The sequence below is a fragment of the Zingiber officinale genome, chromosome 5A (assembly GCF_018446385.1).
Source record: "Zingiber officinale cultivar Zhangliang chromosome 5A, Zo_v1.1, whole genome shotgun sequence".
Classification (NCBI taxonomy): Eukaryota; Viridiplantae; Streptophyta; class Magnoliopsida; order Zingiberales; family Zingiberaceae; genus Zingiber; species Zingiber officinale.
Window position 1 is genome coordinate 44,117,193 of NC_055994.1, and position 15,927 is coordinate 44,133,119.

At 38.5% G+C, this 15,927-nt stretch overlaps 1 protein-coding gene and 1 non-coding gene across 2 annotated transcripts; one reads left to right on the plus strand and one right to left on the minus strand.

Moving 5' to 3' along the window:
* Nucleotides 1-8,285: 8,285 nt before the first annotated feature.
* LOC121979542 (heat shock protein 83-like) lies at nt 8,286-8,848 on the minus strand. Its single transcript, XM_042531531.1, has 3 exons — nt 8,711-8,848; nt 8,429-8,617; nt 8,286-8,363 (listed from the first exon to the last, which is right to left on the minus strand). Exons 1-3 carry the CDS (start codon nt 8,846-8,848, stop codon nt 8,286-8,288), a joined length of 405 nt encoding a protein of 134 aa, XP_042387465.1.
* Nucleotides 8,849-15,372: 6,524 nt separating this feature from the next.
* On the plus strand, nt 15,373-15,478 carry LOC121983500. The gene has a single exon (XR_006112549.1). It is a non-coding gene; the product is annotated as a small nucleolar RNA R71 (small nucleolar RNA).
* Nucleotides 15,479-15,927: the final 449 nt, after the last annotated feature.

The following is a 15,927-nucleotide window of genomic DNA, read 5'->3' on the forward strand; positions in this document are numbered from 1 at the left end:
TAGCAAGGAGATTGTTGGTACAATCAATTTTCAAGGTTTAATAAGTTTAGTCAAGATTAACCAAGGGTTAATCCAAGCAAGCTAAGTCAAGGTTGACCAAATGCTTGGAAGTTAGTGGATAAAAGTTCAAGCAGGTTCAGGGTGATCATATACTTAGTAGTTGAGGAGAAGTCCTTACATGTCATGTTTGATTTAGGTAAGAGTGAGAAATCCTAACATGTCAAGGGTGGCTTAGGCATCTAGATAGGTCAAGGGTGATCGAATGTCTAGCAAGAAAAAAAGTCTAAACAGATCAAGGGAATCAAATATTTGGCAAAGAAAAAATCCTATAAAAGCGAATTTCAATTAGTGAGAAGTCTTGAAAGAATGAACTCCAAGCAAGTAAAAAGTTTTGAAGGAGTGAACTCAAATCGTCTCTGCTCATACTCATATTTTGTAGTTCATACTACTCGTGTGAACTAGGAGGCGCAGGAAGAGTGTTGTGTGCATTCAAGATCTCTATAGGCAATCGATATTTTAATGTTTGGTTTATTTTTGTTATAATTATTGATATATTATTTGTGCTTGTGTTTGTGTATTGATATCCTGTAAGAGGTTTCTCTATGGCTAAAAGGTGTTCGGAAAGGAGAAAAATAATAGTGTTCTCGTTTGAGATATAGCCGTGGAGTAGGAATCTTGCATATTAAAACTAATGTGTCAATTATACTTTGTATTTGCTTGTTGGTTTATTTCTTTATTCTATTGCATATTAACTCTGTAGACAAGAACGACATAAAAGAAAGCAAACATTATTCATCCTTTTCTAGCACATTCGATCCTAACATGCATGAAAGTTAGTTTGCATAGAACTTAAATCAAGGAATTCCTAATAGATACATTGATTGCACGTATAAACGAATGGCAATTCCGAACACTTGCTTGCACAATGTTGCGATACCATTGTGGGAATTGTGTAGTCCAACAATGTCTTGATGAGGTCCCCTTGTTTAGAAGAAAGGAGAAAAAAATATATATCTATAAAATATTTCATTCGCACTACTCGTTCATCCTTGTTCTCTAATTCTTCATCGCTTTATAAAGGCTCCAAGACATTTTTCAAACAACTCAAATTGAAGTTTCATTTCTCTTTTTATTCTCATCTCTTTCACTACTCTATAAAGTGGTCCAAGGCTTCAAATATTTGCTAAGATTCAAAATGGTTTATTTTAGCAATATTCACTTGTATATTGGGAGATGTATATATTCCAATAAATCGTAAACAACTAAGTTAAGCCGGACAATATTGTCTTAAAGAGAATGAATTTATCGCTTGATTTGATCTTAAATATCTTATTTAAGTGAACAAACTTACCTAAACAGGTGTCTCAACATTTGAATGGGGTGAACCATCTTATGTCTGTACTTATGATACTAAAAAGATGTACCATAGCTAGAGGATATTTAATAATTGACAATGATCCCGTCCGGAAGCTGAGTCAGACGAAGGCGGGCTGTGCTGTCGCTGGTGTTGACGGAAAGTCGCTGCAAAGCCTGGTCGATCTGGCACCCGCCGGGAGAGCTTACACGAGCGGATAACGGGGGGTGATGACGAAGCGAGGGTCCTGTGCACACTCAGACAAGCCGCCTTTGTGTTAGAGACCAAGAACCAAGGAAAAAGTCCCCGGGTCAGGCCCTTCGACGCTCAAGTCAGGTACTTTTTCCCCAGAAGCATAGAGAAAGGACGAAAAGTAAGAGATGAGTATGAAATGACGAGTGAGCGTACCTGCGTAAGGGACAAAGCATCCCTTTTTATACTGAAATGGGTGCTTCTGGAGCCTGATGTGTGTCAGGGAATGTTGGATGTCAGGCTTTGTCTAGTGGTGAATGACACGTGGCGTCCTCCTATAAGTCTGAGAAGGAATCAGTGGATGGTGAGCGCCAAACCATTAGCATATTCTCTAACAGACAGTGATTATTCCCTGACTACGATTTCCTGGCTTGCTTGTCGTATAGTGCCTGCCGACCCCAATCTGTTAACCCTGGACTGGGTCCCTGTATCTGCCGGCCTCGACCTGTGGGTGTAGAACTACCTTTCCTGACCTGCGTTTGCAGCTTCACGACTCCAGACCTATATGTCTATCCCTGTCCTGCGTGCCTTGTTCAGTGAACTCTCGACTTGCCTTACCCTGTAAGTCGTGACCTATAAGCCTTAATCTGGTTCCGCTTATCCTGCATCCCGACCTGTACACCTCAGTTTACTCCTGCTTATCCCGAGTCCTAACATGTGTGCCTCAGTCTGATTCCATCTGTCTTGCACTGTATACCTTAGTCTATGTTTCTCGACCTGTACGTCCTGATTCGTATATCTCGACCTATCAGTCCTGACCTATATCCTTGGTTTACATTTTCCCGACCTGTGCACTTTGGTCCATGTGCTCTGTGTCGCAAGACTGTAAGTCCTGACCTGTATTCTTGGTTGGTACATCCCGACCTGTACACTTTGGTCCATGTGGTCTGTGTCGCAAGGTTGCAAGTCTTGACCTGTATCCTTGGTTGGTACATCCCGACCTATACGCTCTGATCCATACGTCCGGTACCGCAAGGCTATAAGTCCTGACCTGTATCCTTGGTTGGTACATCCCAACCTGTACGCTTTGGTTCATACGTCCGGTGCCACAAGGCTATAACTCCTGACCTGTATCCTTGGTTGGTACATCCCGACCTGTACGCTCTGGTCCATTGTTAACCTCCGTAAGTGTACGGAAATATCGCAAGTAATATAAAAGATTATCGTATCCACAGGAATGGAATAAGTACTAAGAATATCTCAACGCGAATTAGCTAGACAACAAATCAATGGATTGACAAAGTCTAAGTGTAACTATGAAAAGTAAACAAAAGAATAGGCAACAAGAATAAAGGCAATGATAAGGGATATTCTAGGAGTTTTGATTTCTTTGTAAGGTTGTTCAATGTAAATGATCTACCAAATCCTTTTTCTAAATCGTCCATCATTTGTAGAAGGTTGTTGGTTCTCTCTTGCAATAGAGAACCGACTGTTAGGATGTATACTAAAAGCCTAGCTTTAGGTATAAACATTTATCTAGAAATAAGAATCACATTGGTCAAATCTCTACATTTATGATAAATATAGTTGTTCAATTAATATATATTGTAGATAGCATGATGTGTGGAGTCACACACAGAGGATCATGTTATCAGTACCTTATAAATTATAAACAGTAGCTCACGACCAAGATGGAAAGGAACAAACCATTGGAAGGTCGTAGTGTAATTAGGTATTAGTTTATCTTAACTATATAATTACACTAGTACACTTAGAGTTTATTGAGTAGGACCATTAGAGGTTGTTTCTTTTTATACTGACTTTATAAAGTAACAAAAATCTCAGTTATTATGGAAGTGTGTGCTCTTAATCCTAATATAATAACAAGCACATATATTTGATATTTATTTCTCTAATTTATCAATGGGTGAGATTTAGTTCGATAAATCAATAAGCCCGATAAGTTGGGAAATGATATTACTTATAGTGTGTGTTGTTGATTATAGAAGGAAACTGTGTCCTAGTAATCTAGGTTGAGAATGACCCCAAGAGGAGCTCATAAGGATTGTCATGTTAAACCCTGCAGGTGGACTTAGTCCGACATGACGATAAGGTTGAGTGGTACTACTCTTGGACTAAGATATTAATTAAGTGAGTTGTCAGTAACTCATTTAATTAGTGGTCATTTGATATCTTAAACACAGGGAGACTAACACACTCATAATAAGGAGCCCAAAATGTAATTTGGGATTGGTGCGGTACTTCAATAATAGTTCTTTAGTGGAATGAATTATTATTGATAAAATTAAGTTGTGTGTTCGGGGCGAACACGGGAAGCTTAATTTCATCGGGAGACCAAAACCAATTCGTCCTCTCGGTCCCTAGCGTAGCCTCTTGTATATAGATATTTATACCCACCATATATCCACTTCTTACCCAACCTATAGGGGCCGGCCAAGCCAAGCTTGAAGCTCAAGCTTAGGGCCGGCCAAGCCTAAAGGTTGAGCTTAAGGTGGCCGGCCAATTGCTTGGAGCCCAAGCTTAGGTGGCCGACCACATCATATTAAAAAGGGATTTTTATTAAAATTATTTCTTATGTGGATATCATGGTTTTAAAAGAGAGTTTGAAATTTAAATCTTTCCTTTTATAGCTTTCTACAAAAGATTAAGAAAAGATTTGAAATCTTTCCTTATTTGTAGATTGAAAGGTAGATTTTAATTTTGAGAAAACTTTCCTTTTTTTAACCATGTTCATGATTTAAAAGAGAGTTTAAAAATTAAATATTTCTTTAGCTTCTACAAAAGATTAAGAAAAGATTTGATATCTTTCACTACAACAAAAACGCTCATAGACATCGGTTTTCCACCGGTGTCTATTACATTTTCGACCGATGTCTATGAAGGCGATGTAAAAAGTCTGCCATTTTAGACATCGGTTTAAAACCGGTGTAGTATCACTTAACGACACCGGTGTTCGAATCGGTTATTAACCGGTGTAGTATCACTTAACGACACCGTTTCATCAACGGTGTAAAATCGATGTAATATTATATGTTAATAACAACAGTTTTGGCAGCGGTATACGATCGATGTAATATTAGTTAATAACACCGATTTTGCAATGGTGGAAAACCGATGTAATATCAGTATTTTTTAACAGTACAAATTTGATTTTCAAAATAGTAACCAAAAAAATACACAAATATTCATAAATTACACAAATATTCTTCATTCAACAGTATCCATAAAATACACAAATATTCACAAATTACATAAATATTCTTCTTACAACAATACAATGAACAATAAGATTTTGTTGGGGTTGTACAACGAGGCTACGTACGTTCAAGAAATGGTCAATGGTAATGCAACAGAAAACTGACTGCTGAAGAAGGAACCTTTCTCTTGCTCTACCCCTTCATGTCTCCGATCAATTATAAGATGGCCATCAGTAGTGTCAGATATAATTCAAGATTGTCTGCTGTAGAAGGAATCCTTTCTCTTTCCCTGTCTCTTCAAGTCTCCGTAAAATCTTGCACTTCAAGCACACACTGCAGCCTTAAAACTGAAATGGTTCTTGTTTATCGTCTTGAATTCCAACCATTGACCACATCAGGAAAACTGGAAAAAGAAGCTCTCTACCAAACTCAGCCTAAACTTCTTGACCCCGAGTTTAGTTCAATGCTCGGGTAAGAGGCGTCGAACTAGTTCAGGAGAAGCGCTTTCAAGCTCTGCAAACATGTTTAAATCTCATTTAAAGGACCATCGACGGACGGACGACGATTAGACAGGAAGGTGAACAAGGCATTACCTTTAGATGTGAAGTTGAATAAGGAGGAAGAGGTTTGCCACTAAGCAAACATGTGTTAGGATGTCTCAATTCATCAAAGAATGGATGAGAGCAGGCCTCCAACTGTATCAATGATGACAAACATGTTTATGTCACTTGGAATACATACCAATGGCAAACCATTAATGATCAAAATAGAAACTAGCAAGATGTAGAGAAGACATTATGAAAGTGAAACAGAAAAACTTTATTTTTATTTGGATGTATCATATACTTACCGCTGTAAGACGCAAATTAGGTGAGTATTGAAGTAGTGTTGACACAAGATCAATTGCCTCAGGGGGTACAGAATTTGTAAAAAACTGCATGTTGTCGACATGGTGCGTTATTGTTTGGATTACTAGGAGGATCATCATTATATTACAGGTTCAACTACCTTATGCCAAGGGTGACCTTTCATGCATGGAAATTTGAATTCTGAATAATTTGGGTTCATAGACTTGAATTCTGAACAAAATCTTATTGTTCATTGTTTACTGCTCTAATATCCATTTGCTTTCCATTAAACTCTCAGAATCTGAAGCTTAGTGGAGTAGGCAATGGCAACCCAGTCGGGCTGGGAGGAAGACCACTGCAGCTGCTCGATCTCTACTCCGACAGTGTAGGCAAGTATGGGATTGAGGCCACCCTCAGCAGAAGTGGCTGCCATAGACTTCTGGACGTTGCCATAATAAACAAAAATATCATGAGGAAGAATCTATAGAAGTACCTGGACAACATGGGAAAATTCATTAAGAAGTACCTTAAGGCATTTCTAAAAAAACACATAAAGCTTATAAATTATCAGAACGTTTGTTCAAGTTTGCAGACACACTAGCCTCATTAAATTTGCAAATGCACAACACTTGTACATACAGTGAGAAAGGAACTGCAAATTCTATGGGTACATGATTAGAGTGTTAGTCCTTCATTGGCAATAATAGATAAAAGCTCATACACTGATAACCGTTAGTGTGTGTTTGCAAAGAACTCACTGTAGCAGTTCGCCTCTCACTGAAGCATTTGGACTTCTGTAGTTCCTTGTAGAGTTCACCTTTAGCTACATATTCCAGTATCAAGTAAACTCGAGTCTATGATACAAAATCTAGGTCAACTGAGGTGGCATAAACAAAATTCAGGTTCAATATGTCTACAATCTTTATAAGTCAAGATAGAGCCGAACCTGATCATAGAAGTAACCATATAGGCGTAATATGTTTGGATGCCAGAGGTGGCTTTGTATCTCAACTTCACGTCGCAGTTGATGCTCAACTTAAGATTGCTTGAGCTGGCTCTTGAAAAGCACTTTCAATGCCACGATATGGTTACTCTGCCTCGCCAAAATGACACAAAGAAATCAGTTATAACAAAATGAACGTACCAGGAAAATGAACTCTAGTATGCTATGCAACATTTCATATGAACATGCAACATTTCATTGCACCTCATGAACAATGCATTTTACAAGCCCTGCTACCTTTTCACATATCCACTAAACGAAGAACAAAATACTTACCACTAAGATGACAACAACAGAAATGTTGATTTCCATCACAAGATTCCAATTGACCTATTCCTCCATACCACCATCCTGCAAAATGTAATAAACACATTTAGTTCACCTTTAGTTAGATATGAACATGCAACATTTCATTGCACCTCATGACTTGATGATGCTCAAACAATGCATTTTACAAGCCCTACTACCTTTTCACATATCCACTAAACGAAGAACAAAATACTTACCACTAAGATGACAACAACAGAAATGTCGATTTCCATCACAAGATTCCAATTGACCTATTCCTCCATACCACCATCCTGCAAAATATAATAAACACATTTTCTTAATGAGTTTATCGTTAGATTTGTCTATCTTTGACCAAAGACACACAAGTATGATTCAGTTTTAGATTTCTAAAAGGCCTCAAACTACCAACCATAAGGAAACTCTTTGTTCCTTCTCCATTGGATCTCAATATGGTCGCCTGGTTGCAAATCGTTCAAACAATTGGAGATATGAAGATCATAAGCAGGAGTGTCCATAGGAGGCGGCCTTAACCTATCCCACTCAACTCCTTCTATGACCATAGTTCTTCTTCCATGTGGTGGATATCTACAAGTCGAGAAGAATGAATAACACACGCCATGTTATATAAAGCCAGTGTGATAACTTTGACAGACACAACTTAACTTTTCATCAAAAGGAGAACATATTTTGAATTCAAATGAGAGCATTTGTCTGCATACCTTGCTAGAAAAGTGTCAGTGCGGCCATTGTAGCTAACTTCAGCATCATAACATGAGAGCATAAATCCTAAATGCCCATGCTGCAAAACAACATTACGAGCCTTAGCAATCCAATGAGGCAAAAAGGGGAAGAATCCATCGACTAAATGAACAATCCATTCGATTTAACTGAAGAGCAAATCAAAGTTACCGACGAGTGTGGAATTTTGACAAACACAGCATGTGCAGAACATATGATAATGATGATACACACAAGGCAGAGTAACAATCTTGAAGATATGTGCAGAACTCGAGTCTGTGATACAAAGGAGAATCTAGGTCAACTGAGGTGGCATAAACAAAATTTAGAAAAATTGATAAATAAAATAGAAGAACACAAGAACTGGAGGAAAACAAGGGAAAATGAAGCTGCGGGTTGTAAAGCAAGGAGATCAGCAACATTCGGAACTATTACACTGCTACATGCTTCCTACTGTTAAGAAAAAAAACCCTTTCTTCTCGTCATATCAAGGAAGTCGATAATGGGAGGAAAACAAAACGACAATTTTCTCACCATGGAACTCGAATCAAACTGAGTGAGAGGCGAAAACAAGATCAGAAATAAACCTTAACAAGAAAATAAGAAGAAGAAAGAACAGACGTCACTATATAAGCCATTCCCTACCTCTTGCTCAAGCTCTCCGCCTCTTCTGCCAACAGCTGCGCTCCGAACATCATAGGGCTAATGCCGCCTACGGACTGCCAGGAAAAGCGATCGTAAGCGTGAGGAGCCAAAAATTAGGGCATTTCTCGGACTATATTACCTTGAGCGTTCGTCGGGACGGCGGCGTCATCCCGACAAGGTGCGGAGAAGAGAAATTACCAGCTTTGGTCATGCCGATGCCGCTGTCGATGATGGAAAGCGTCTTGTTCGCCTTGTCAGGCACGAGGCGGATGAAGAGCTCCGGCTGGGCTTCCAGCTTGCTCTTGTCGGTGAGACCCTCGAACCGGATCTTATCGAGTTCCCGCAGTCACACGATTTGCTTCAGCAACGACAACACGGGAAAAAAACGGGAGCAGCAACATGGAAAGCAGCGATGTCTAACATCCGAGGCATTGCTAATCAGCTCGCGTAGGAAGATCTCCTTGTTGGAGTAGAAGGTGTTGATGATGAGACTCAGCAACTGGTTGATCTCCGCCTGGAACGCGAAGGTCTCCGTCTCGCCCATCTGCACGTCCGCCATCACCTCGATCGAAAGAAACTGGTTTCACGAACGGGAACCGGAATCGAATGAATCAAGTGCTTCGATGTGATCTCGTCGGCCCCTACCTTAGTCGAGAAGAGTGAAGAGAGGAAGGAGGAGGAGGAAGAGAGGATCGGACGAGGAGGCAGAATGGAACGATTTATGCTACGATTTTGCTTAGGACCGAAGCAGGTGGTTTTGATCCTAATCGGGAGAGGAAGGGGCATCGATCCAGGAAGGGGAAGAGATCCAGGAAGGGGAAGAGGGAGATGAGGCTGAGAGAGATGTTCGGAGGTTTAAGCTTAGGGTGAGAGAAGGGGCGCGATATTGGTTTAGGTTTGGAGGGAACTTTGTGAAGTGTTGTAAATTTTGGCTGGTGGAAAAATTAAATTATTATTTTTTGGTTCATTAACACCGGGTTTTAAAAACCGCTGTTAAAATCGGTGTCTATTAACAAAAAAAAAGGCGCTCATAGACATCGGCTAAAACACCGATGTCTATGAGCCAAAATCTGCCTCATAGACACCGGTCTTTGAAAAAATCAGTGTAAAATACTCAAAGACATCGGTTTTTACTTAAAACTGTTGTTGTTCCACCGATGTCTATGTGGGTTTTTATTGTAGTGTTTCCTTATTTGTAGATTAAAAGATATTTTAATTTTTAGAGATAACTTTCTTTTTATCCACATGTTTAAAAGAAAGATTTTAATTTATAAAATTTTCTTTTTACAAACCACCATGAAGGGAAAAATTATTGGATAAATTTTTATAAATTTTCGGAGACAAATTAGGAAGTTTTAATTAATTAAAACTCTCCTTGTTTATAGCTTTAATGTGGTCGACCATGTAATGTGAGAAGAGAAAATTATTTTTAATTAAATAAATTTTCCTTTTCATGACAAAAGAATTAAGGAAGTTTTTTATTTAAATTTCCTTATTTGCCAAGACCAAGGATTATAAAAGAGGGGGTAGAAGTGCCTTCATGGCGAACGACTCTATTCTTTTTCTCTTCCTCTTTTCTTTGGTGTGGCCGGCCATAGAAGTTTTCTCTTCTTCCTTTTCTTTCTTCTTCATTGGCTGAACCTCATCATCTCATGGAGCTTGAAGGTGGCCGAATTCTAGCTTGGAGAAGAAGGAGAGAAAGGAAGCATCCCTTGGAGCTTGGTGGTGGCCGAACCTCATCCTTTCATGGAGCTATTGTGGTGGCCGAATCTTGCTTGGAGAAGAAGGTGGCTTAGGTGGATTCTCATCTCGGTAGATCGTTGCCCACACAACGTCCGAGATAAGAAGAGGAACACGGTAGAAGATCAAGAGTTATTTTCTTACAAAGAAAGATATAACTAGTAATTGTTTTCCGCATCATACTAATTTTCTTTGTATAGTTATTTTTGGAAATACCAAACACAAGAGTCATATGATTCTAGAGTTTTCGGATTTGTTTCGAATTTGTGTATTCTTTGTTTTCAAATTTATGATTCGATTGTTCTTTTTGATTAACCTAGAGTTATTTAAGGAAATTAAATATTAGCTTTCCTTAAAAGGCTTTGTTTAGGCGGTGGTGGTTGCTCCCATATCCAAGAAGGCCATGTGCCTCGCCATGCAGTCGTGGAAGCCAATTTTGGAAATTAATATTTAATAGAATTAATAACATAGGTGGATTTGAATCAATAGTGTTAAGTTCCGCTTGCGATTCAAATCTAAACCATTAAGAACATATAAGTTAAATTTGGAATCAATGATGTTAAGTTCCGTCTGTGATTCCTAATTTAATTTCTAAAGAACACAATAGGTTATTTAAGGAAAGGTTCGACACTTGTACAAAAATTTTATACAGTGGAGCTGGTACGGTTTTCCTAGGACTAACCAACACCGACCTAGGACTGAAATCCATACCTAGATTGATCAATTAGGAATGAATCTATGTTGTCCTTACACGGGCTTGCTTGTCACGTGCGTCCCTCGAAAAATCAATATAAGAATCTATCACTCATCAACCCATCAAGATATAAAGATTAATGCATAAATCTATCCTACCCTCTTGAAATACCTAATTTACCCTTCAAGATAATCCCTCAAACGTCCTTACACGGGCATGTTCCTGTCACGAAGATCCCTCCAAAAATCGAATGAAGAATTACCTCTACAAGATCCACAAGATATCCAAACATTCAATCAAGCATGGTAATTAGGCACAATCACAACATTCCACACAAGATCAAATAGATACAAAACAGGACAAAATCATAGAAATGAGAAATTGGCATATCCACAAGAGTTTTACATCAAGATTTCCTTACAAATACTCCCTCCATCTTAGAACGAGAGATCTACTCCATAAATCGAAGAAAGAATCCGAAAGAAACAAAGATTACAAGCATTTCTAATCCCTCAAATCCAAGAAAGGAGAGAAAGAAAACTTATCTACGGAGAAGAATGATTTTCGGATCCAATCCTTCGATCTTGGAGTCGAATCGGTGAAGATTTTCCCTTAGATCACCCAGAAATCCACCCAAGAATGGAAGGAATCGCCCAAATCTTTCTTTCTCCCCAAAGGGGAGAAGATCCCCTTTGAAATGAAGAAGAAACCTTTATATAGAGGGGGAAAATCGGGCGCCACACGGCCCCAGGACCTGGCCGTGTGTGGGACACGGCCTGGCTCACTCTCCTCTCTGCCTGTCTCACACAGCCGTGTGTGAGACACGGCCATGTCTGGCTCTTCCACTGCACTCCTTGCACGATCGTGCAGATCCACACGGCCTGCGCTGCCTCCGGCTTTGGAACTCCTTACATGGCCATGTGGCTCACACGGCCATGTCATTCTTCTCCTCTAGAAACCTTACACAGCCGTGTGGCTCACACGTCCATGAGCCATGTGGCTCACACGACCGTGTGGAGCTCACACCCCCTTGCATGACATGGCCATGTGGCTCACACACCCCTTGATTGGCCCTGCATAGCTATGTCTTATTGAAACGTCTTTTACTCCATCAATATGGAATTTTATCTAGTTTAAGTCTTCATCAAAGTTATAGATACTGAAGTTATCTAAACATTGGTTCAAAGAACAGCCCGAAACTCCAACAGATCACAAAGTTATTCCTGTTTTACTCTTGGTGTGCAGTGCAGGGATTCCACACGGCCCTATGCTAAGGCCGTGTCATATAGAAACGCATTTTAGACCTTCAAGAAGTGGTTTTCTCTGGTTTAAGTCTTCATAAGAGTTGTAGAACTTGAAGTTATCTACATTTTGATATTTTGAACTGCTCATAACTCCAACCTAGCACAAAGTTATGATCATTTTACTTTTGGTCTGCAGTGCTGAAAGTTCCACACGGCCTTCGCACGGCCGTGTGAAGTTCACACGGCCTTTACACGCCCCCTCACATGGCCTTGACACGGCCGTGTGGGTGCCACATGGCTAGAACATGAAGAAAACTTAGTTTTGCATGCCCGTGTCACTCTAGAAGCTCTCGACTTCATTTAAACTCCGTTTTTGCTCCAAATCATGTCCTATCAATCAAAACAAGTAAAGAGTAGATCTCCGAACAAAATATAACGGAAGTATGACATTATAATGAAATAGGGTACAATAAACATAGATTATGCACATGAAGTACAAGTAGATGTGCATCAAAGTATGTATAAAAGTGTATATAATCTACGCACATCACACCCCTAAACTTAAACCTTTGCTTGTCCTCAAGCAAAATGCCGCAATCACGATTCATGTATTCAACAATGCATCATAATCCTTAATGCACTCTCCTAACTCTATCCATAAGTTTTATTAATGAGTATGATCGTAGAAATAAACCTAATATGAATTAAGCATAAGTCTCTTGTGCACGGTGCAAATAAGTAACTCAAAACCCTTCAAGTTTCAATCTTTGTCCTAGTCAAGTCGTCATTCAATTTGAGTTCCTAATGTTTCCGGTGATAGACACTTACCTTCCACACACTTGGTTCATATTTTTCAATCAACCCAAGGTCTTAAAGGCGTGCTCGATATCAGGAGAACCATAGAAGTCATTTCCCTAGTAACCTAACTCGGTCTCAAAGGGGTGACTTTCTAGTTTCCACTCACGACAACTGTTTTTTATATCTTTTTTTTTTCACACTCTTTTTTTTTCTCCTTTTTTTTTCATCATGCACCTTTTTAAACACAGAGTTTTTAGGCACATAAGTTGGGATATTTTGATTTTTTCAAGATTCGAGCCTCATCCAGTAACAAAAATGAAGTTTGAGAAATCACCATGGAAACCAAGTAATAAACAAATAGAATGAATCATGATTATTTCAATGATATCAACTATTCAAGCATCAAGTCAAAGTGTAGTGAAAGTAAGATCCTTAAGGTTAGGCCAAGACTAAAACTTATTTCTAATTGATACTTAGCTCAATTCATGCTACTCAAGATAGAGAAAAGAAGTACACTAAACATACTATCATCATTTACAATATCATGAATCAAGATAAAGAACGTGCTAACAATTTGCTTTAGGTCAAGAAAACATAAAAATGGAGTTTGATGTTCTCAAGATGTATGCCGCAAAAAATCAAAACAAAATGCAAGACATAAGCAAAAATAAAAACAAACAAAGCAAATCAAATGCATTTAATGCATCCCCCCAGACTTAAACTTTTCATTGTCCCAATGAAAACTAAAAACAGTGTGGAGGATATTTTAAGAGAAGTTACCAAGTGATGAGCTTCAAATGGTTGACATTCATGTTTTTAAGGATACTCCTCCACCCAATACTCACATTTCTCCACAACTTTGAATTCTACAACAATAAGATAGACAAGAAAAATTAAGTAGATGATACATGTTTATTATAAAGAGAGAACTAAAGACATAAAAGAAAATAAGGAAAATGAACTTGGGTTGCCTCCCAAGAAGTGCTTGTTTAAGGTCATTAGCTCGACCACCTCATTAGATTCATCTAAATCTTGCTCTTGGAGGGGTAAGATATTTCAACACCCTCCTACCAAGGGCTCTTATTATGGAGGGAGCTTTCAATATAGGAGTTAAAAAGTGAAGTATCGCTCTCTCCATCTTCGTCTTCTTTAAAGTTCTTTCGGGTGGTCGAAGATGATTCAGATTGAGCTTCCAATTATTAGCCCAAGTGAAATCTGCACATGCAAAGAAAATACAAATCTCCCACAAACATATTAGATAAGATAGAGCCATAACCATATTAAGATAAGCAGAATAAGAAATAAAAACTGAATCACATCCAACAAAGTCAATGATAGGTACCTCTATAAAATTTTCCAAAAGATCACAAGAAATACTAACCTTACTTTGCTGAGAAATACCTGAAATTTCTAAACATGTAGATGTGACTTCCTCTGAATCAAAAGATGGTTCTGGCTCTGGCTCAGGTGTTGGCGATATTAAAGATGGTGATTCTTGAGACTCAACCATATCTACATGAGTCCCTACACATTGTTCCACAACATGATCAATTCTTACAACCTCTAAAGGGTTGTATGAACAAAGGTGGTGATCCTTGAGATGCTGCTTCCACAACACAGCTCCCTACACATTTTTCCATATCATCATCATCAACACAAACATCAAAAAATAAACCAACATCTATGTCCTCAATAGGAGAATCAATAACAAGAGGATCAATAACTTCACTTGCAGTTTTAAGTTGATCTACCACATCACATTTATCATCTGAAAGTTCAATGTCACTATAACACCCTATAAAATTTGGAGGTAGATCTGAAAACTTATTTACCACTGCATTATCTTCACAATCTTCATCTGAAGAGTCTTCATCTTTATACAAATTCAAAAATCTGCACTCAACCTTACCAGTGTCACAAAATTTTTTAAAGTCATAGTTCTCATTGACCCTCACTAACCTTTCTGGAAAAGGAACCCTTAGTGGAGGTCTTGGGAAAGGTACTTCTAATTTCCCATATTCCCTTTTAGCTTATGGAGGAGATTCAACTTGCTTATCTAGTGTTGGTATGATCAATCGTTGAGGGAAAGGTACTTGTGGCATTTGGGAACCTCCTGGAATAATGGAACTGAGTTCATGTGATCTTCTATTGTTCTTCTCCTCAATTCTAAACATGTCCTTCTTCAGAAGTTCTTCATGATTTTTTTCAATTCTCAACCCAACATCATCACACTTTTCACTAGATCTTGTCTACAAAGGAGGAGGATCTTCTTTAAACCAATTTGAAACAATATTTTCAATCTTTGCCCCTAAATGTTTGAACTCCCCGTTCTGTGACTTGTGATTTTCAAATTTGATAGATGGTTGAATAACAATTTGTTTGACAGGCTCTATAGCATTTATGGCTTACACTCCTTGAATGTTTGAGGGAAATTTCATCCAACTTATGTTTGACCATTCACGGAGGTTCAATGTCACTTGATCAATTAACATATATGCTTCATCTACACTTTTGTCCATAAAAGAACCTCCAGCTGATGAATCCAATAAACTCTTGTCTGAGAAAGAAATTCCCCCATAGAATATGTGCAGAATCAACCATTTTTCAAAACCATGATGAGGGCACTGTCTTTGAAGACTATTGAATCTATCTCATGCTTCAAATAATGATTCTCCATATGTTTGAGCAAAATTTTTTATGCAATTCCTCATATACACTGTTCTGCTTGGAGGGAAAAAATGATTCAGAAATTGCTTCTCCAATTGCTCCCAACTTGTGATACTTTGATGATGGAGAGAATATAACCAAGTCCTTGCTTTATCCTTGATACTGAAAGGAAATCCCATCAATCGAACTGCATCTGCTGACACTCCTTCACATTTCACCATATCACAAATCTCTAAAAATGTTTCAAGATGCAGATAAGGACTTTCTAATACTTCTCCTCCAAATTTGTGACCTTGTATCATAAAAATTAACTCTGGGTCTAGTTGGAAACTTTCTGCTTCAATTTGAGGTTGCACAATGGGAGATAAAAATCTTGTAGAAAAGGGTGTAGAAAAATTTCTCATGGGTCTGCTTGACATGTTAGTGCTCATGGATATTCAAGAAAAAATTATAAAATGAAGAATCAAAGACAAGAAATAAAATACAATATGAAAA

Excerpts from the sequence above, each read along its gene's own strand:
- LOC121979542 (XM_042531531.1), bottom strand. The coding sequence starts at position 8,848 with ATGGCGGACGTGCAGATGGGCGAGACGGAGACCTTCGCGTTCCAGGCG. Across the intron at positions 8,618-8,710 it reads TGATTAGCAATGCCTCGGAT|ATCCGGTTCGAGGGTCTCAC; the intron begins GTTAGACATCGC and ends GAACTCGATAAG. Across the intron at positions 8,364-8,428 it reads CGTCCCGACGAACGCTCAAG|TCCGTAGGCGGCATTAGCCC; the intron begins GTAATATAGTCC and ends TTTTCCTGGCAG.